The sequence below is a fragment of the Trichosurus vulpecula genome, chromosome 6, assembly GCF_011100635.1.
Source record: "Trichosurus vulpecula isolate mTriVul1 chromosome 6, mTriVul1.pri, whole genome shotgun sequence".
NCBI lineage: Eukaryota > Metazoa > Chordata > Mammalia > Diprotodontia > Phalangeridae > Trichosurus > Trichosurus vulpecula.
Window position 1 is genome coordinate 2,946,939 of NC_050578.1, and position 21,832 is coordinate 2,968,770.

At 54.4% G+C, this 21,832-nt stretch overlaps 1 protein-coding gene across 1 annotated transcript; it reads left to right on the plus strand.

Annotated features, from left to right (window-relative positions):
- The first annotated feature begins 1,037 nt into the window (after positions 1-1,037).
- On the plus strand, positions 1,038-21,474 carry ERI1 (exoribonuclease 1). The gene is made up of 7 exons (XM_036764857.1): positions 1,038-1,405; positions 2,310-2,479; positions 7,450-7,663; positions 10,683-10,766; positions 11,475-11,584; positions 16,020-16,134; positions 18,276-21,474. The coding sequence occupies exons 1-7, from the start codon at positions 1,292-1,294 to the stop codon at positions 18,516-18,518; spliced, it is 1,050 nt and encodes a 349-aa protein (XP_036620752.1). The 5' UTR covers positions 1,038-1,291; the 3' UTR covers positions 18,519-21,474.
- Positions 21,475-21,832: the final 358 nt, after the last annotated feature.

The window sequence follows — 21,832 nt, forward strand, 5'->3', positions numbered from 1 at the left end:
GCCACTGGGGCACAGGATGGCCCAGCATGGCGTGCCCCCATCAGAGAAGGCGCTGTGCTCAAGAGAAGGGTGAGATGCCCAAGCTGAGCGCCATCTCCACCCTAGATGTTCATGCTGACTTGTGCCCGGGCCGGGGCAGAGCCGTCTGAGCTTGTACCAGTCTGATGAGCCAAGGTCAGACACACTGGACCTCGACCCCCATGCAGCGCTGACATATTGGTGACAACGGCCCCCAAGAGGGAAGAAATGAGGGTAGCGGAAACCCTGAAAACCGACCCAAAAGGACATGGAGAGGCTGGGGGGTCCCCTGAGAAAGTTGGGCTCCTCCTCTGCCACAGGTGCCCAGCATCCCCCAAACCAGCTGGGCTTCTAGTTGGAGACTTGGCACTACGGGGTGCAGCAGGTGGGGAGGCTAAGGGAGGGGGCAGCAGCCCCGCTTCCCTGGAGCCCCCTCATTATCTGCCTTCACTGCCTGGGGCCACCCAGACCATCCATCAAGCAATTAACAGCAAGTAGTGACCACTCGGGTTAGGGGCTGGGTGTCCTGCCCTCAGGAGGCTTATACTCTGCTGGGGAAACAAGACGCATGCACACAGAATACAAAGGGAAGCTCCCCCAGAACGCAGCCCTTGGGCTCCACTCTAGAGGAAACCCGGGATGGCATCCTAGGCGAGCAGGACAGGGACAAAGGCGCAGAGGCTGGAGATGCGGCGTCTGCTTAGAATAGTAATGGCCACAGGGCGTGCCAGCGGGGGTATAATCAGGCAGTGAGGCTAGCAACCTGGTCCTTAGGCAGTAAGGAGCCCCAGAAGGTTCTTGCGTACGGTAGGGGCGTTGGGGAGCCCCAAAAGGTCTTGAGGAAGACCACTGTCTGGATGCTAGCCTGGGAAGGGGCGGGACTAGAGGCGGGCAAGCCAACGGGAGGCAGCTGCAGTTCAGAGGCGCGCGAGGGGCGGGGCCCTACTTATTACGTCGGTCTCGTCATCACGTGACACCCTCCCGCGCGCGCCCCGCCCCCCTCCCCCCCACGTTTCCCCGGCTCTTCCCTTTCCCTTCCCGCCTGTGCGCCCGCCCGACCGGGCAGGAAGGGCGGGGCGGAGCGCGGCCCGGCGCGACGGCGCATGCGTGTGCGTGCGCGCGCTCCGGGCTCTCTGCGTGCCCACGCCAGCCCGCGCTCGAGCCCGGAGGCGGGAGTTTGTCCTCGCGACTGCTCGGCGTGGGGGCGGGGTTCCGGAGAGCTAGGCTTGTGCGGCACGGGTGAGAGCTCTCGGGGTCGACGGGTCCACCTGAGATGGAGGCATGCAGTGGCCGGCCGCCCGCTGGGGAGGGTCCGGAGAGCCAGCTTTGCGGGGGCAGTGACGGGCCAGTCCCCCGGGAGGAGCTCACGCCGGCGGGAATGAGTCAGGTTTGCCGCGCATGCGCCCCCTCCCCTTTAGGCCCGAGCCCCTTTCTGCGCAGGCGTCTTCTCTCCATGGGTAGCCCCTCCCGTGGGCCTGGCCTGATGGCGCAGGCGCCTCTTCCGGCGGGGCCGGCTCAGCCTGCGCAGGCGTACGAGCCGCCTCCACGTGCTTCCCGCGCTTCTCGTGGCAGCCGGGCTCTGGGCGCCCCCCAGGCGTGGTCCGACCCCCTCCCCCCCACCTGCCGCCCGGACCCGCTGGCCCCGCGTGCCGGGCCTCCCCGTGACCCTGCGCACGCCTCGTCTCGCGTGTGGTGTGTGTTATTACATCTGCCGGCAAGCATTTATTAGGCACCAACCATCATCTGTTAAGCCAGACTCGTTGCTTAATAAAAGCCTTTGGAAGGAGCACAGCCAGAGCCCGTGGGAGGGGGAGCCCCTCCCAAGATGGGGGTTCGCACAGACGGGTTCGAGGCCTCCCTTCTCGGACCCACCCGGCCCTGGGCCTGCTGCGAGAACTCGGTGCATTGGAAACCCTGAGGAGGGTCTGGGGGGCTTTGCTGGCTGGCCCGGCTGTGGCAGGCTCCCTGTCCCTGAGCCCTCTCGAGCCCCGCAGACGGTGCCTTGGCCCCACCTCACGGCTGGAGTTTGGCTCTGTCCCTGGGGCTCCCCCGCCCCCAGGACCCAGGGCGCTTACTTCTGGGCTTCAGGAATGTATCCAGCCGGGGCCTGTAACATTGTATCCATGGAAAGGCTCCGCAGGGAGCGGAGCGCCCTGGCTGCCTGGTCGGGAGTGTGGTGCCCGGCTGTGCCCCTGGCGAGTTCCCCCGGGGCCCGCAGCGCAGGGGCATCTCAGGAAGCACTCTCCTCGGACAGTTCCGACTCACTAGAGAATACTTCTGGTTTTTCTCAGGGTAAACAACCTGATGGCCGAGAAAGAAATGGGAAGAAATCTGTGGTCTCCAGTTCAGGTGATTTCAGCGACCCGATTTACAAAGAGATTGCTGTTACCAATGGCCACATTAACCGAATGAGTAAGGAAGAGCTCCGAGCTAAGCTTTCAGAATTCAAGCTGGAGACCAGGTAAGGTTTCTGTTCTTACAGTTCATTCTGGCTTTTGGTTTAGCTTTCACTTGAGAAGTCTGCTGGACTAGTGCACTGGGTCTGGAAAGAAGACAGAACAGGCCTCCGTTCTCGTTGTACAATTATCTCCTGTCCGGGAGAGGCCCGGCTGGCCTGATATGGTTGGTGTGACCAGGACAGGTCACTTCCCGTCACTTTCCTCCACTTAAAGAGGCACTTTGGCTCTGGCCCCAGAGGGCCTCCCCCTCCACACTTCACTTAGCCAGTTCATTTTCTTGATTTGGAGTGTTTAAGTCTCAAGTCTGAATCTTTGAAGGAATGCCGTGTCTGGTTGTCAGCACCACATTTAAGGTCCTTAGAGATCCTTGGTGATGAGAAGTGAGGCAGTGTGTTTACTCTTAGCTGTTTTAGCCGGAGTTGTGGGTAGCAATTCTGTATTGACGGCCCCTGCTCAGAATCATGTTTGTGAAAGCATAAAGCGGGTGTTTGAGGATTGCAGAGGAAAGCCATTCTGTTGAGACAGAGATACAGAAAAAATGACAGAAGCGTGGCCACGTGCTCTGCCTTGGACCAGCCCTATGAAAAGTGGCAGCAGACTAGAAGAGAAGGTCAGAATGACCCTCTCCACCCTCCCTGTGGTTGGAATATTGGGGCACCCGCTAGTGTGTGGAGAGAGCAGCCTGGGCATCTGTTCGTTGTGCTCTGTGTGGTCTGGAGTCACAGAACCAGCCCCTTTGGGCCCTGGCATCGTCCTTGCTCAGGACCTCGCCTCGGTGTCATTGTAAAAGAGAGCAGGTGCCTCGCCTGTTGGAGAGAGCGCTGGCTGTTTGCTGAGCGAGAGTTTAGGATGGTCACTGTTACATCCTCCTTGTACCCAGCGGCCTGGCGCAGGCAGAACAGTGAAAGGAAGGAAAAAGACAAACTCCAAAAACAGATGAGCCTGTGGTTCCTGCCCTCCAGAGGCTTCTGTTCTCACACAGGAAGAGAACAGCACAGGAGGAGTTGGGAGCAGCCTGGCTGGGAGTGGAAGGGCCAGGGTAGATGGGGGCCTTGTTCTGGTGGGAGCAGACTGAAGGGTAGGGCTGAGACAGGCCCTGGACCATGGGAGGCCAGGCACTAAGGGTGGAGTGCTGGCTGCATTCTCACCTGAAGGCCTGGTGGGTAGCCCTCTGGGCCTGGAGTTAGGAAGACCTGAATTCAAATCCGGCCTCCCTTAACTAGCTGGGTGATGCCGAGAGTCCCTGTGCCTCAGTCTCCTCGTCTGCCTCTGGGCTGTTGTGAGGGTCCAGTGGCACAGTAATTGTAAAATGCTTAGCACATAGTGGACACTCACTCTGAGTATTAGCGGCTGTGGGGAGGAGGCAGGGTTGGCTTAGAGCCCTGCGAGGTCCCTTCTGCTCCAGATCTATGACCCCATCCTCCTAGACAGACTATTCACAGCCAGGGACGGCCAGCTCGGTGCCAGTGCTCCCTGGCTGGGATCTCTTTTCCTTGCACAATGATTGTTCAGGGCAGATTTCAGGGTGTGTCTGTCTTCCTTTAGCTAGGAGTTAAGGGGGTGCCCAGCCCCGCCCCTTACCTCAACCTTTCCTAAAATTCTCTCACCTGGCTTATTTCCTCAGTGTTTTTCACTGAGCCCTGACCAAGTGCCCTGCGGGAAATTGGGGTTGGATTAACAAAAGGGACTTGAACTCGGGGCTCTGTCACTCCCTTTGGTCTCAGAAGCTTGGGTTGCTGTTGAGGACCTCCCTGGGCCTGGGTTTTAACTGCATTAGATGAGAGAAGGCCTCGGTGATGGCTTCTCAGGAGGGTGGAAGAGGTTCTGGCTTGTGTCTGCCTTTGGTTCATTGGGTGGAGTCCATCAGTAAACACTTGTTAGGCCCTGCTGTGTGCCAAGTGTTGTGAGGCTGGGGACACCAGAAGAGGCACCAGACAGGCCCTTCCCTCAGGGAGCTTACAGTCTGTCTGGTGGGGAGAGAGCCTGCAAACACAAGCTGTATGGGGGAATAAGTGGGAGATGCTTGATGGGGGAAGGCTCTGGAATGAAGAGGGGGAGCAAGATAGACTTTCAGTCAGACATGAGGGAAGCCGGGGAGGTCAGGAGTCAGAGCCGAGGAGGAGGGCATCCCAGGCCTGGGAGAGCAGCCAGAACTGAGCTCCAGAGGTCTTGTGGGAGGAACAGCCAGGAGGCCTGGGTCACCGGGTCAGAGAGGACATGTTGGGGGCAACAGGACAGGTGTCAGGGGCCAGAGGGTTAAGGGCTTTGAATGCCAGACAGAGAGTTTGTATTGGATCCCAGAGGCGATAGAGAGCCGCTGGAGGTTACTGAGTTAGGGGAATAATATGGTCAGACCTGGGCTGTAGGAAAATTATGTTAGTGGCCAGCTGGAGGGTGGACTGAAGTGGGGGGAGACCCAAGGCAGGCAGACCCCCCCCTCCCAGCAGCCACTGCGATAGTCCAGGTGGGAGGGGATAAGGGTCTGCACCAGGTTGGGGCAGGGTCAGAGGAGAGACTGGAGGTAACTGATGAGATGGTACCAATGGGAAATGGACAGGCCTTGGTGCCATATGGATGGGGGGGGGAGGGCGAGAGAGAGAGAGAGAGAGAGAGAGAGAGAGAGAGAGAGAGAGAGAGAGAGAGAGAGAGAGAGGGAGGGAGGGAGGGAGGGAGGATGACTCCTAGTTGGGAGCCCTAGACCCTGGGAAGGTAGGAGAGAGGGGGAGGCTTTGGGGGAAGGATGTGAGTCTGTGCCCAGGCCCAAAGAGGAATGTTCCTTTCTTCTAGTTGGGAGAGGACATCCTGCATTTCGGATGAGAAACGTTCAGTTCTTTCTGAGTCCCACACGTGGCACATTGTACGTTCAAGTTGTAACATCCTCACCTGCTTCGGGCCTTGTCAAACACACCACCTCCCCCACCGCTCCAGAGCAGGTTTGAGCCAGGTTAAGGTGATTGGGAAATGTTTAACAAAATTAAAGACAATAAAACAGACAAGTGTTGCCTTTTAAACCTAACATGTGCAGCGGCCTGGAAAGGACCTGCTGGAGTTTTTGACTTGCTTCAGGCAGATTTCAAGGGCCCTTAGAGCTTGGATGGGAAAAAAAATTACATCTTTGTTTCAATATAATTAATTTATTTCCTTTGTAATTCTACTTATTTAAAAAATGTGATTCTGATCAGAAGTTTTCTGGGCAATGCCAGCCTGCCAACAGAGGCTGTGTTAAGAAGTCCTGTGCTGGGTCAGTGCCCTCCCTTTACAGAAGAAGAGAAGGATCTGACAGCTCCAAACGCATCACTCTTACCCCTGGCCGGTGATGCCCTGTTTGCAGCCTGGGCACCGAGGCTCATCTGTTGGCTGTGTTGGTGCTGCCTGCTGCCAGGGGCTGAGGTGGTCTGGGGCCCTGCAGGACTGGTGCCACTGGGATGCCCACATGGAGCGAGCGTTTGAGAATAGGAGGCATCAGAGGGGCTGACCGGCCTGGCGAGAGCGCTGGAGCCCTCAGGCTTCCATACTGCTTGGTGTGGCCGCTGTCCTGCTGGCTGTGGGGAAGGAGGAAAGCCCCAACCGACAGAAACAGAACAAAATGTTCACTTTGTCGCTCGCCACCTTTGTGGCCTTGGCTGGTCGCTTGGTGTCTCTCCCTCAGTCTCCTCCATGTCACGTGAGGGGATTGTACTAGCTGTCCTCTCAGGCGGCCCTTTCTATCAGCAAAGCTCATGGCCTCACGAAGACCTTGCAGGCACTTTGTGCCCAACTTTGGAAGAACTGGATGTTTCTCAGGGCCCTACCAACCCTCAGTCTGTGATCTGATGATCTCTCAATAAGGTGTTGGTGTGCTCTGCTGAGGAGACAGAAGAAAAGGAAGAGGCCCACGGTCTGGGGCACTCGGGCCTGCTTCTCATGTCTGGATTTGTTTGACCTCAAGCCTACACCGTGTGGTTTGGTACAAATCCTGCTTTTTGCCTCCTAGACCCTGCCCGACCCGGGATGTAACGTGGGTGCCTGTGTGATCAGACGCCAGGGTGAGACTGAGGAGTGAAGGGCTGGTGGGACCCCTGTGGGCCCTGGAGAAATATGCGCATACAGTGAAAAAGCAGGTGTCACTGGCCCTGACTTCTTTGCGGATGTTATGATGCCATTCCTGTTAAACGTTTGATTTTATTAGGCCTCGCTTAATGTTTCAAGTCTCTTTCCTGCTACGTTGTTTTTATCTTTTTTCATTTTGTAATTTTTATTCTTCAGGAGTGTGTGTGTGTGTGTGTGTGTGTGTGTGTGTGTGTGTTGTCCCACACTACTCCCTTCTTCTGTTGGACAAATTTAAAGCAAACGGATGACCCCAAGCCGGCTCTTCCCACACACATCCCTATAGTTGAGCAGAACAAGTTCCCGCAGGAGCCATGTCTGAAAACAGACATCTCCTTCTGCACTTTAGGTTTGTCACTTCAAGCTGACCGCATCCTGTCATCGTACGGAGTTATTCTCATGTCTCTCAGAAGGGTTTTTCTCCACAGTGTTGTCATGGTATAAGCTGTTCCCGCCTTTGTCTTCCTTCGCTTAGCGTCGGTCCATCAGGAGCATCTTGGCTTCCTCCCACAGTGCCGGTTTCATCATCTCTTAGGGCCCCATAATAATTCGTTCTGTCCAGTTACCAGTTTGCTTAACTGTTCCCCAAAGGAGAGACGCCCGCTTGGTTTCTGCTTTGGGGTACCTTGAAAAGAGCTGCTTTCTTCGGCGAGGTCAGTGGGGATGCCCTTGGAGGGGAGGGGCTGGGCCTGGCACCAGGGCCCTGTTCTCCCGTGCCCGTGGGCATCCCTTGGAGCCTCAGGAGCTTTACGCAGTTTGCCTAATTCTCACTGATCTGTGGCATTGCATTTTTCTCCCATTCACTGGTAGCTCGGGTTTCTCCTTTGAAGTCTGTCTGCTCTGACCGCAGTGTCTGAGCATGAGCCGTCGTCTTCTCTCTCCTCAGAGGTGTGAAGGACGTTCTCAAGAAGCGGCTCAAGAACTACTACAAGAAGGAGAAGCTGACCCAGCAGCGGGTGGACGGGGACGCCGGCAGCTACTATGACTACATCTGCGTCATTGACTTCGAGGCCACCTGCGAGGAGGGCAACCCCGCTGAGTTCACCCATGAGATCATCGAGTTTCCCGTTGTCTTACTGAATGCTCACACGCTGGAGATCGTAAGTGAGCGCAGGTGCTCTGCGGTGTCTGCCCACATCTGGCACCAAGCCTGCCGTGTTGTCCTTTACTGGCCGTTGCCCTGCCCCACACCAGCCCTTCTGTGCCAGGATCTCTGGTGCAGTGGGCTGGGGCTCTCGGCCTCTAGTTACGGGGCCAGGACTAGCCTGCGGGGCGGCTGCAGGGTCACGTATCGTTGTGGACCGGGGTGATCTCTAGTGGGGGGCCAAACTTAGAGGTGCTTCTTAGCTGTGAGAATCTTGCCTAGGGCAGAGCACTCTGGTCTTTGAGAATGACAGCTTTTGGAGACCTGGGCGTGAGGGAAGACTCAGGGAGTCTGTGACAGTGGTCAGGAAGGAGGGGGCAGACTTGTGCCCTTTGGCCCCCAAGGCCAGAACCAAGGGTAGCAAGGCCCATTTCATTTGGTTGTTTTGGTAGGGGAAGCTGCTTAGTGGTGAGAACCTTCCCCTGAGGAAGGGTTGCCTTGGGAGCTGAAGAGGGCTCTGGGCAGGGCCCGGGTGGCCATGTGTTGGGCGTGGCAGCGTGGGTCAGACTAGATGGCCGCTGTGTCCCTTATATCTCTCAGGTTCTGTGAGTCTGACCACTCACATGATGAAGATCCTTTTAGGAACCACTTATTTGGTACCTGTCGGGTAGGCCAGGAATCAGGAGAATGGCATGGCCGGCATTGATCTGAGCCATCCACTGGGAACCCTGGGGAGGACAAATAGCGGGTGCAGAATTCATGACCATCAAGCGTCTCTGCGCCAGCCAGGCTCGAGCCAAGCGTAGCTGTGGATGCAGCCTGCTGCCGGACCAGTCCTGCCCTCCAGGAGCCCCAGGCTACTGATGAGGGAGAAGACAGCTCAGTGTAGACGGATACACCCAGGGTAGAGGGGAAAACCATCAACAAGGGCTGACCTGCAGTAGCCACTGTGGCAGTCCATGCTGGGGGCAGTGGCACAGGAGAGAAGGGGGTGTGTCCGAGACGGGTGGTGGATGAGAGAGTGAAGAGTTCAGGGAGGTTTGGGGGCAAAGGTCATGTTCTCCAGCGTGAGGTGTCCTGAGGGCAGCTGATAACGTGACAGCTGGAAGTCAGGGCTGGATAGTTTTGAGACTCATTAGCTTGGAGATGGTCACTGAATCCCTGGGAGCAGATGAGCACACCAAGTGAAATAACCCAGAGGGAGAAAAGAGGAGGTCTAGAGCAGCTTGAAAGCCCCACCCTGGGGAGGAGGAAAGGCTAGCCAGCTGAGCCCCCGCGAGCCCCCCCCCCCCCAAACTTCGCCCGCCGGGCCTCCTGGCAAGAGCTTGTGCTTGGAGGCCACCCTCCCAAGAAGAAGGTGGCCCTGAGCATGACGGCCTTTGTGGCTGGAGCTCTGGCTTTCTTGGCACGGGGTAAGCGAGCTTCCTGGGGTTGTCCTCAGAGTTGGTCTTTTTTGCCTAACATTTTCCCACACCATTTGAAAACTTTTTAACGCGACCTCTGGCAGCGCGAGCGTTGCGCTTCCTCTTCAGGCCTCTGCCCGTGTGGTTTTTCATGGCACTGATCTGATGTCTCAAGGCTTCCAAAGTTGTTTTCTCTCTTGACGTTGTGCTGGTAGCTCACTCAACGTGACGTGGTCAAGGTCTTCCCAGATGGAAGTTGTCCATGTCACGGTGTCTTGTGGCAGAGTGATGTCCGCTCCATGCCTACACGGCTCTTTGTTCAGTCTTTCCCCAAAGGAGGATGCCCCATGGTCTGTGCTGTGGGGCCAGCACAGAAAGAGCTTCCCTGACTGTTGTTGGCAGTGCCCTCTTTGATATCCGGTCGTGGTCTGGCTAAGTCCCAGCATCTGCACGATTTGGTACTCCTGGGGCACAGTTCCAGAAAGGCTGACCAGTCTTCAGCTCCACCTGCCATCCGTGGCACCTCAAAGCCTACATGGCGGTTAGGCCTTGAAGGCCAGCTGCACCAGGCCATCTCTGATTAAGTTGGGGTGCTTTGTTTAAGAAAGCAGAATGTTATGGAAAGGTTGCCATCCCCAGTTATTGGTTGGGTTCAGTTTGGAAAATTCAGGGAGGTAGCCTTGCCCCTTCTCCTTACTGTGCCAGCCCATTGAGATGTTGATTGCGTATAAAAGTGTGGATGAGTGAAGAGCGAGGTGTGGCTTCCGGTGAGGCCTGTGGGGCAACAGATTGCTCTCAGAGATCAGTGGTTGGGACAAGAGGTCTGTGAGCACGGAGGAGGGCTGGCTTCCTTTGGAGCACTGCACTGTAAGAGAGGTCGCCAAGCCTGGGTGCAGCTGCCTGCCAACGCTTAAGTGTTGTCATGTGGGAAACAGACCCCTTTGGTTTGCCTTCCCAGAGGGTACACTTTGGTTCAGCATAACTTCATGAGGTTTAGTGCTGTCCCAGAGTAGAAGTAGTTACCAGTTAGAAGTAGTCAGTTCTCTGTAGCCCTGTTCTCGCTTCTCCCGTGGGCCCAGGCAGCTCTTTGACCTTGGCAGTGGAAGGTCTCCAGAGAGCCTTGGCGGTGGCTGTGATCCTGCAGGCTCTGCAGCAGGGAACGGGCTGGGGCGTGAGGGGTGTGAGGAGCCGAGAAACGACTGCCTCTTGGTATCCCAGAGAGCGTCTCCCTGGGGCGACTTCCGGGCACTTCCAGTTTGTTGGTCGTTCTGTCGTGGCAGAAATCAGTGCCCGGGCTGGTTTGGGAACCCTCGGCAGCTGAGCAGTGTGCAGCTTGCTCTTGTGGAATCGGGACAGATCACTCGGTGTCATAGCTATCTAGTGCTTCCTCACTACCGTTTACTAACTAGACGCTTGGCTATGTACACGCGATTCTGTCTCAAAGACTGTGTTGGAATTCCCCAGGCTGTCAGACCCAGCTAACTGTAATTCATCGTAACCTCTCTCCACCTGTAGAGCCAAGTGGGTGTCTGTGGCTTAGAAAGGTCTGCTGTCCCCACTGCTCTCCAGAGTCAGCCTGGGTGGCTGCCGGGTTCTCACCTGCTGATGAGCCGTGGTCTCTTTACCTTGCAGGAAGATACCTTCCAGCAGTATGTGAGGCCAGAGATCAACGCTCAGCTTTCTGACTTCTGCATCAGCCTCACAGGAATTACACAGGTGAATCATGCCCTGGGCTTGGGATCGAACACACAGGCCTTATTTTGTAAAGGGAAGGGCTTATTTGTTACTTGACAACATAGTGAAAGTCTCAGTGATGGTGTTCCTTATCGCTCCGCAGTCTTCCAAGCGATTTCTTCAAACTTTGGTCGTCTTAGAAGAGCAGGAGCACACATACATCTCTGTCCCCTAGATCAGCTGGCAGGAAGGTCTAGGACCGCTGGCTGTCTCATAAGCCCGTCATGGCAGCGATGCCTCCGATGGTCAGTCCTATGAATGTCAGCATCCTGAGAAGAGATGCCGTCCTAACATTGGGCGATCTATCCTTGTTCATGCACCACCTCCTGCTAAATATAGCCTAATGATTTAGCTCCCTGACCTTCTGGTAAAGTTCAGAGTTCACAGGCTCCTTCAGTTAAGGGTGATGGTGTTAAAATCATTGCACTCCCCAGTTGTTCTGGCTTGGTGACAGTCCCCCTTTTCCCAAGCACCCCCCAGTGCCTGGCTGTAGATAAATATTGCCTTAAAGAGGGGGATGTGTACGAGAGGGACGCCCCTCCCCCTCTGCCATGCTGAAAGACCCAGGCTTGCTTAGATTCAGGAAATGGCTACTAAAAACAAGCAAACGAAAACTTGGGAGTTAAAACGTCTGCTCTAGCAGCCCCTTTTCTCACTCTGATTTGCTGACCCCTCCTTTCACGTCTTCAGGACATGGTGGACCAAGCTGACACTTTCCCTCAGGTGCTTCAGAACGTAGTGGACTGGATGAGGCTGAAGGAACTAGGAACGAAATACAAGTACTCCATACTGACGGATGGGTGAGTACTTTCCTGGAGATGTAGCGGCCAATGCAGTCCTCTGTGGACAGACAGACAGGTGGACGGACGGATGGGAAGTCACGACGGGTGCTTGCCAAGAGTATATCTGGCAGGAGCTAGCCTTCTCCTCTGCCGTGTTCCCCTTTGTGATCCATAGATGGGTGTGGGCTGGAAGAAGGGGAAGCAGTGGTCACAGAAGGCCTTCCGAGAGCAGAGCGACAGCAGAGATGCCTCTGGAGCATGCTGGCCCTCTCCCCCTACCCCACCCCCTTCAGCCCTTAGCACATCCTGCCTGGCGCAGTGGTGGCTTGATCTCCTCAGCCCCCACCTCCTTGTTAGCATTTTAAAGCTTCCTGAGACCTTCCTCATTTTTATCTCCACCATCTATAGATGGGTAGATGGGTGAGGCTCCCTTGTTAATGTGGGGCTGCTCTCCCTCAGCTTGTCCCTCCCCCCTGCTCCCTTCTCCTAAACTCTCTGCTTCTTCCACGGATTGGTGCCTGCTTGTCAGGGCACCCTCTGTGCCTGGCTCCCTCTGCTCCTCTATGGCTTGGTGCCTGCTTGTCGGGGCACCCTCTGTGCCCGGCTCCCTCTGCCTCGTCCCCTCCTTGTTCCTCTCTGCCTGTGCTAGGGCCTCCTCCGCGCAGCTTCTCCTAACACTCACACCCACATCAACCTTTCTCCTGACTTTCCTTAGCACTTTCTGTCCTGCCCAGGTTCTGTGCTTATCTGGTGGTTCAGAGGTCAGGGAAGTCCTGACTCTTAGAACGTGGAAGTGTGGAAGGAGGTGAAGAAGGACCCAGGAATGTGTGGCCATGAAGGGACAGCAGTGTAGGGACCTGGGCCCTGAGGATGGTCATCACTTGTCCTTCAGGAATGTTTACCTGTAGATGTTCCCAGGAGATGCGGGAGCCAGCAGAGAGGAGGGGTGGGCCTTGGGGCATCCCTTTCAAAGGGCAGCCGTCTTCTTAGACCATGTGGCCCGGATGTGGCAGAGAAGCTCCTAGATTTGTCAGATTGGATGAGTGGTGCCTGCTTTTGGCGATTTCCTGTGGACACAAATGATTCAGCCTGGAGGAATCTAGGAGACAGTGTTGGGAGTTTATGGATGGTCCGGCTAAGAGACTGGAGGTGGCCCACGGGAGTCCAGGGGGTCTTAACGACTGCTGCTGAAGAGAGGCAGGTCTGAGAAGGAGGACTGTGCCTGAGGATGAGGCTTGGTGTCTGGCCCCCCACTTATAGCAGCCGGCTGGCCAGTTCCTGCCACGGGGAGAGCGTCATCTCACCAGGGCCTATGAGAAGGTATTTGCCTGCGGTCTTGCTGGTCTGATCCGATGGGAAGAAACGGGATGTGCCTCTGTCTTCCAGCCTGACTCCCAGCGAATGACGAGGGAGCGACAAGGCCTAAAACCCCCACCTCAAATGAGGACGTTCTCCAAGTGCCCAGAGTGTGAGCCACAGGCAGGAGGTCGTGGTGGCCCTGACTGACTCCCAGAGCACGTTTGCCTTCCTGGAGCAGGGGGAATGTTCCTGAGGCTCGTGATGAGGATGTGACCAGGGATGCAGGAGGGAGATAGCTTGGGGAAAGGCATCTGGCTGAAGATCAGAGGGGGCTGAAACAAGGGGCGAGGCCCTCAGCGTGGACAGCTGCACAGACGCCTGGCCGGAAACAGGAAACAGCCAGGTTTGGGAAGGACATGGCGAGACTGGCCCAGAGAAGTGATGGCAGCTTTAATTATTCAGATATTTGCCAGGAAAGCAGAGCCCGTACAGATGCCTTGATGGTGAATCCAGCCTTTGAAAGACAGTGGAGCCTGTAATGACCCGATGTGCAGCAGTGAGGAGGACCTGGTTACTGAAGTGGAAGTGAGGGCAGCCTTGGTGGGAGTGGACATTGCACCTTAGCCTTGGCAACAGAGGAGAGACAAGCCAAGGATAGTCAGCTAGAGCCCATCTCCAGGGCACGGACGGGAAGATCCCATGTGCTCAGCCCTGTAGCAGTGGGAAACGGACCTCTAAGGAATGACGTCCTGAGGGCCCAGAGGAAACAAAGGATGGAGAAGTGACATTGGCAGGCAGTGGAGAGGCACCCAGAAGCATGGCAGCCCCCTCCTGGGACCAGTGGGCAGGGGCAAAGACGCGTGCGCTGAGCGGGCTGGGGGAAAGGCTGGTGGGGCAGGGGATGGTGAAGTCATTTACAGTGAAAGGAGGTGAGGAAGGCTTGTGGAAGGAGCAGCTGGGCCCTGGCCTGCCATGGAGAGGAGTGGGGCGAGGCAGAGCCTGGGGCCACTGAGGCTGGTTTGGCTGCAGCAGGATGGAGTAGTGGGAAGAGGCTAGCTTTGGGTCACAGAAGCTGAGATAAGCCTTTGGCTTTAGGCCCAGTCTATTTGCTCATCTCTCAGGCCTCAAGTGAGAGTGTGGGCCTGCAGTGTCCCAATATGTAGGAGAAGGCTCTGGTCAAGGCCCAGGAGACGGTTTTGGAGCAGACTGATGTCAGGGGAGCTGAAGCTCAGAGGGGATTAAGGGAGATGGGGTTGGGGAAGAGAGGACCGCCAGAGGAAAGAAGGAACTGGAGCTTCGAATTGGGGGCTTCCCCTTTCCTTGGTGGTCTGTGGAGACAGTTCTGGCTAAGGGGAAGCTGGTCCCCAAGATCAGAAGGGGGATGGTATCAGGGAGGGCCTGATTGACTGTCACCTTTGGTGACCCGTGATCCAGATGCCCGATAGGGCAACCGAGCCAGGGTCCAGGTTCTTTGGCACAGAAAAACAGCACTGTGGGACTGAGGAGAAGGGAGGAGAGGGGCTGCATTGAGTCTGACAGCACTCATCCCCACAGGGGCTGAGGAACAGGAAGCAAGAGATGCCAGCGTGGATGGCTTCAGCAACAGTGGGTCACATGGCACTGGCCTTTGCTCTGACTGCACTGGCACTGGTAGGCCACCGGAGGTCATTTGCCAGTCTCCTGCAGTTCTTGTGGATGAGGTTGGAGTACGTGGAGGTGTCTGGGCCCAGAGAGCAGTCGTTAACAGTTCTGTGTTGTGGCAGGAGGGGGCTGTGCTGGGCCTCTGGTGTGAACAACGAGGGCTGGGTGACAGGCTCCTCCAGGATGACCCAAAGGTGGGAGCCTAACTCAGCGGGTGGCTGGATAAAATCGCAAAAGGCCTTGACTGACCAGAGCGTTGGGCTGAGTCCAAGGAGACTAGATTAGTAGGGAATGGTGTCAGTCCTTGCTCCAGGGTCCGGTCACTCTCCTAGGCAGCAGCTTGGAAAGGATTTGGGGGTTTCAGGACATCAGATGTAAAACGTGAACCAGCAGAGTGAGATGGTTTTCCCAATGATGGCGGTGCTTGTTGGCTGCATAAAGAGCTAGGGGTGTGTTGAGAGGGAAGACCTCCTCCTCTGAGGTGCCCGTCACCATGCATAGAGGGAGGTCCCTGATGTATGAGGAAATAATGGAGAATGGTGTCCAGCAGCCATTGGGTTGTGCTCTGGGCTGCCCCCCCCCAGTGGGTTCAGTTCTGGTGTCCATGCTTAGAAAGAAAACTGTGACTTTGGAGGTGCAGAAGCTGCCTCCACCTTGAGAACCCCTGTGGTTTTCTGGGGAGGCTGGACTGGGGGGCCCTGCGAAGCTGACAGCTGTGGCATTGGGCACCGTCGCCCCCAGATCAGTGCAGAATTAGAGAACAAAAGAGGGGGAAAAGGGTTTGTGACAGCCATGTCACGGAGGCTCTCTAGCATCCAGCTTGGAGAGGAGGAAAGGGGTCCCCAAAGGCCTTCTCCACACCTGTTGGCCCAATTGCGGCGGGTCGAGTCAGAGCAGATCGGGAGCCCAGAGAGAGAAGGCCTTAGGAGCGAGGCAGAAGAGCCTTCTTAAATTGCCTTCCAAATATTTGGCTTTCAATTCTGGCTGCTTTTGTCCCTTTCTTCTTTTTCTCTGATTAAAAAAATTAAGTAGTTTTTACTTTGTTTCTTTCTGTTTTTAAACAATAAAAGCAGTGCTCCCAGCTTTATCATCATGGTACAGATGATGGGTGTCCATTTTGTGTTAAAGCTAACGCGTGATGGCCATAAACCCACGTTCCGTCCTGTCCACGGTGCATCTTCAGACTGTCATCATGTGGGGCGGGGGGCACGGGTGACTGCTGGTCGGGTACATGAGACGGGAGGTTCGGACCGGGTCAGCCGGGTGGTCCTGCGCCCCTTGACTGCCGTGGTTCTCGTGGGAGCTAGTATTTGTGGGGGTAGGGGGAGGAAATGGGGGGGATTGTTCCAACTACAGAGGCGCTGAGTTTGTGAGGTGATGAGTAGCTGTAAAGGGGGGAATTTAGGTGGTTTAAGTCATGAGCACATCCGTGCACATCAGAGCGATTGAAGAGAATTAGCTGTCACTCTAGTGTGGCACTGACCTTCTCCTTTTTTTCCCCTTCCCCTCCAAGTTCATGGGACATGAGTAAGTTCCTGAACACCCAGTGCCGAGTCAGCGGGCTCAGATACCCTTCTTTTGCCAAAAAGTGGATCAATATCCGGAAGTCGTACGGAAACTTTTACAAGGTAATGCGTGTTTGTTTTGTCAGACGGTGGCGGTGTAAATGCCGACAGACTGGTCATGTGGGTGTGCCGTGTTGGTTCACTCTGCAGAAATGCCTTCTGCTTTGTTTGCCTGATTTTGTCTTCAAGCGTTACTTTGTTTCTCAAGACAGAAGCGTGTGAGCTGCCGCAGCCCTCACCACCCTCCCTTCTGTGCCGTGGCCCCACGGCCGAGAGGGCAGCCTCGGGGAGGAAGGGGCGTGGGTGGTAGCGGGAGGGTATGGATCATTATATCATTGTTCCCCCAGAGCCTGCAGCAGAGACCCAGCTACTCCGGGATGCTCGCCTGAGGTGCATCGGAGTCATTCACTTACTGTCCTGGGGAAAAGGGGGGTGGGGATGGGGTATCAGATGGTCCTCCGATTTCCTCGTCAGCTCTCTGGGCTGCTTACGCTGGCAAAAAGCAAGACTTGACTCATCGGGCTCTCTTGGAGAAGATTCTCAGAGACTGGACGTGGGGCCCTTTGGCCGTTGGCCTGGCTGGCTCAGAGACCAGCGCTGGCCGCTGTTGTGATGGATGTCTGGTTTTAGTCCCATCCGCCTGCCCTTGGTTCAGCCCACTCAGAGAGAAGGGAATTACTCTGGCAGCCTCACGAATGTGCTTTGTGGCTGTATGAGAGGGAGAGAGAACGTGTATGTGCGCACGCACGTACATGTAAGCACACCTGTCTCTCGATCATGAATTCAGGTCAGTCCCCTTCAGTTTTTGGAGCATCTTATCTCCCCGGCTCAGCTGTTCAAGGCTCGTAAGGTACCTCCCTTCCTTGTAGTTCTGAGCCCTGACGGCAGGGTTTCCACCGCCGCCGCTGTCTGTGAGGAGAGCTTCCCTTTGACTTTTGGCCAAGCGCTTGTCCCTCGAGCTGGGGCTCACTGCTCTGGGGGCTCCCCGCTGGTGAGCGGTGCGGGTCTTTGAGTCTCCTCTCTACAGAGGAGAGGAGTCAGGCCCCCAAGCACTTGAGGCCGGGGGAGCTCGTGCAGATGCCTCTCTTCTCTCCTTCCTTACAGGTGGATTTCCCACTCAGTGGCATCTTCTCTCCTTTGGATTTGGTATCGATGTTGACCCTTGATTTTAACTAATTAACATCTTCCACTTCTAGTTATTTCCTGTGGAGATCTAGGAAGAATCAAGGAACACGGCCCCATTTTTCCTAGCGTCTGTTTTCTCTTGTGGTAGAGCTGATGACCTGGGAGGCCCTTCTTCACCGTCCGGTCCAAGCTGTGTTGGGCAGCACAGCCCTTCCCGAGGGCCTCGCCTACTCTGAGCCTGTGCATGTGCCTCTTATTTCTCATTCGTGATAACTTAGTGTTCTAGAGCCTTGGTGCCTGCGGATGATTGAGTGATTCTGCCGCCAGTTACTTCTCGTTTTCCTTGTGTTGCTCTTACACCTATACATTTTTTCACCAAATGCATTTTTTATTTTTTAATGTTCTTTTGAGGTATGTTCCCAGGAGGGAGATGATTGTGGGGGTGGGAGTGGATAGGACGATTTCTTTTGTAGAATCCTGTCGGATTTACTTCTGCGGAGGTTCTACCACCTTCCAGCGCCATCGTTCATGTGTGAGTGTACGTATTTAATCACTTCACCACCAGCACTGAGTTTTGCTGGGGCGGGTGTGTGTGTGTGTGTGCGCGCGCGTATGTGTGCGCGTGCGTGCGCGCCAGTTTGGTGAATGTGAGGTGCTGCTGTGTTCTAAGAATTTCCATTCCATGTGCGTGGTTTTGGTTTTGGTGGTCCCTTCTCCTTTGGTGCGATTCTTGTCCATGGTTTTCTATAACTCCTTCTTAAGAGGACTTGTCCGACATCCCCTTGTCCCTGTGGAGCACGCGGGCTCTGGCCTTGGTGCCTGCTGAGAATAGCTCATTATTCCCGGGCATCACCGTTGGAGTAACTAAGGCTTGGGTGTGTTCCGGGCACATCTTTGTTCCCTTCTGCGCCCTGCATAAGGAGCTAGCTCCGCAGGCCGAGGAGGTTCTAGGCTCAGCTGCTGCGGGGCGCTGGCCTTATGATCCCGATGATGTTCTAGAGTTTTAAAGTGTTCTGTGTGTTCTCGCGGAGTCCACTCTCGGAGCATATGACAGACGATCCGCTCTGCTTTGTTCCCAGGTTCCTCGGAACCAGACCAAGCTGACTATCATGCTTGAAAAGCTGGGCATGAGCTATGACGGGCGGCCCCACAGCGGCCTCGACGACTCCAAGAACATCGCCCGCATCGCGGTGCACATGCTCCGCGACGGCTGTGAGCTGCGGGTCAATGAGAAGATGCACGGGGGCCAGCTCACCAGCGTGTCCTCCTCTTCGCCTGTAGAGGGCGCCCCCGCCCCACAGATGCCGCATTTCCGAAATTAACCATTAAGGGTCGCTGCCTCCTGGGTGGTAACTCACAGCTTGGGTTGCTCCCGAAAGTTAGCAGATGGTCGATCGTTTGTTGAACTAACTCTACAATGCAAAATTCAAGCACCTTAGACATGTAAAATTTTATTACAGATATGTATGCATATATGTGTATTTTGTTGAACAAATATATGTATATATGCGTGTGTGTATATATATTTGTTGAACAAACAGCGGATGGAGGGAATATTTGAATTCAATGCCACCAGCACTTTTAGTTCTTAAAGTATTGTTAATTCTCATGTATGTGTTTGTGTGTGTGTGTGTCTATACTTTGGCGCGCACACACAGGCACATATGTGTGTGTGTATATATATATCTGTACGTTCCTTTTTGGAAGTGAGCTTAATGATTTAAGGATACAAGGTGCCCAGTCTGTGCTCGGGTGGGCTTGTCCTTAGCCAAAGTGCACTCCCTACCCCGGGGAAGTGCCTGTGAAGTCATGCATTCCTGTCTCCACATCTGACCCAGATGACCTGGACCAGAGGAAGGAAGGCTGAGGTCAAGAGTAGGCTGGCAGGCCACTCTCCGACTGATGCATGTGGCACAGTCGCTTACCAAGTCACTGGTAGTTAGAAGAGCAGCATCAGTGTCTCTCTGGGGGTGTGGTTGGGCACAATCAGGTCAGGTCACAGGATCTGATGAAAAATTTACTTATTAACGCAGATTACTGACAAATGGAAAGACAATGGAGTTTGGGGAAAATCACAGAAAATATAACGGACTTAATTCTACAGTTTTTATGAGGGTTAGGTTTTTAGGCCTTTTTTTCCCTGCCACACAGCGATAGCCTGAAAGTTTGTGAAACCAGGTAAATAATAAGGAGGTTATGAGGCCTGCTTATCTCAAATTAGTCATAGAAATCAAGTATCACCAGTGGTGTTCAGCAAAGCCAAGGAGGAGATTAAGTCAAGTAATGTATTCCACCCCAGTTTATGTTTTTAGGAGACTGAGGAGCTCTTAGCATCAGATGGTCCTTGGAGGTCGTTTAGAACATCCCTCATGTTGCAGGGAAGGAGGCCTGGCGTGGATGGCTTCTCAGCCCCCTGCCAGCTCGCTCTCTGCAGTGTGTAAAAAGACCCAAACCAGGGAGGCCTTTATGGTCAGCTTTATTTCCACTAGGTTGTATGTAAATCATTGAGTTGCCCACCACATGTTAAAAAACTGATCGTTAATACTGAGACAGGAAAAGATCACTTCTGATATACAGGAGGCAAAAATCTTGTTTGGTTGTATTCAGAGACTTTAGCTTCACTAGTGGTCTTCATTTAAACGTACTGGGCACCCCCAAAAGAGGCTGGGGGACTCCGGCCATCCTGCTGTCTTATTAGGGCAGGCCTCAGCACCTGCAGAGCAGTGTGATAGTGAAGAAGAGAGGTGCTCCAGCAGGGTGGGCACGTCGGCTCAGTATTTGATGGACGTACATCAAAGACTGCACCATTACGGCATTCTTTAGTCTGCTGCATTGTATTATGTTTTTGTTTTTATTTTAACTTGAAATATACCCTTTATTTAAAGACCTTTGAGTACACATACAAGGGTGTGCTTGAGACTGTGGTTATTCTGTCTGCCTTTGGGGCAAGAGCGTGCAGTTTCGGTAAAAGGTGGATTGATGGGGTCATGTTCGAGAGCTCAGAGCCGTGTACACCACGTTGCTTTAGAAAACCCGATGTGGATCAACTCTGAAAGCAATCAGATCTCAGTGTTGGGAGTTTGTTTCTTTTCCCTTTCCAAGGTCCTTTTAAAAACCCCACCCTAATTCTTAGGAGGTCTTTGTTTTTGTCTTGTTCGGGATGCCGACCCCTTTAAAGTCACCGTGCTGTTGCCGCATGCACCTCTCTCTCAGGCTTCAGAAGGTCATGCTCTGTCTCTGCATTGCTGGCCAAACCAAATATTGATTTAGTGTGAACACCATGTACCCTCCCAGCCTGTCTCGGAGCTCCTGTGCTATCGATCTTTCCAACCCAGCATGACTTCCTCTGTTGGATGATAGGCCCCCACCAGCCCTTCCCTGTCACCAGTCAGGACTGTGTTTAATTGAACAGTCTGGAAGGCCAGCGCTTTGGCAGAGGCCCGGAGTTTGTTGTTTCGTGGTGGCGGCAGCATCCCTTCTCACGCAGACAAATGCCTTCCTAGTGTTGAGGCATGCACCTTAGAAGCAGTGCTAGAGAAAGTGTTTTATTTTGTTATCTTTTTATAAGTGGCCTTTTGTCTTGATTTTCCTTTGAGTCATCTGGAGTTGACTATGCTTGAAATTCCTGTTAATTCTTGTATCTGCTAGACAAGCGGTTTATGGGTTTCCTGTTTGGTTCAAGCCAGAAACCACTGCAAGCACCAAGCAACCCATCAGTATAGCTTGTCTGTTGTGCCCTTTGGTACTTTGGTTGTTGTGTGGCTGTCCAGGCCAAAGGCCCTAAACCAGTTATTTTACAGACTTCCTCTTCTGTTACCTTCTCTGTGACCAAAGTGCCTAAAGAGGGCAGCAGGATGGGTCTGCCTGAAGGGGACCTGCGGGAGCTGGCCCAACATTAGCCACAAGAATCCCTGCCAGGTCCAACACCGAGAGTGGAAGGAAGCACATCGTGCCCATTCGCCCCGAGGAGGGAGGCACTGGCCAGAATTCCAGGGGTGTGATCGTCAAGTGGAGGGGAGGGGTTTAGTGGAAGGGGACCAAGCAGCAATGGTGAAAGGAGAGCAGTGTAACCAAAGAGCTTACTTACCACCACTTTCTACTATCTGCCTTGGAGACTACCTGCTTTCTTGGATTTGTTTGTCTTCAATTTGTTAAAGTATTGCTGTTATCTTTTTTGGGGGGGTGGGGGGAGGGCGGAAGAGGAAGGGATGATGGATGGAATTCATACGTTGTGTGCTTTGTTCTGAAATAAAATCATGCACCTTTTGTTATCTCCCAGGCCCAGCCTCCTTCCTCTTCTTCCCACCAGTGTTCATTTGAGACTCTGTCCCCTAGAAGGCAACTAAACCCTTGGTTGTTGGAGACTAACAGCTTAGCTCTGTGAACATGAGGGTGAGAGCTCCCTGTGGGGAGGAAAGGAAGTTTTTCCACTTCCAATGGCTCGAGCTGAGACTGCAGACGGTTGCTGTCCTTCCCCTTCTGGCTTGGTTCCCTTGGGGTGCTCTGACCATGGGGAACGGCAGGTGCCAATCCTCAGGCTCATTCAAGCTTCTCATCAAAGTTCTGATGTCCACAGCCAAAGTGGGGGCAGGTGACTGCCATTTTGAAAATGTTGGGTGGGAGATGCCTCTAGGAT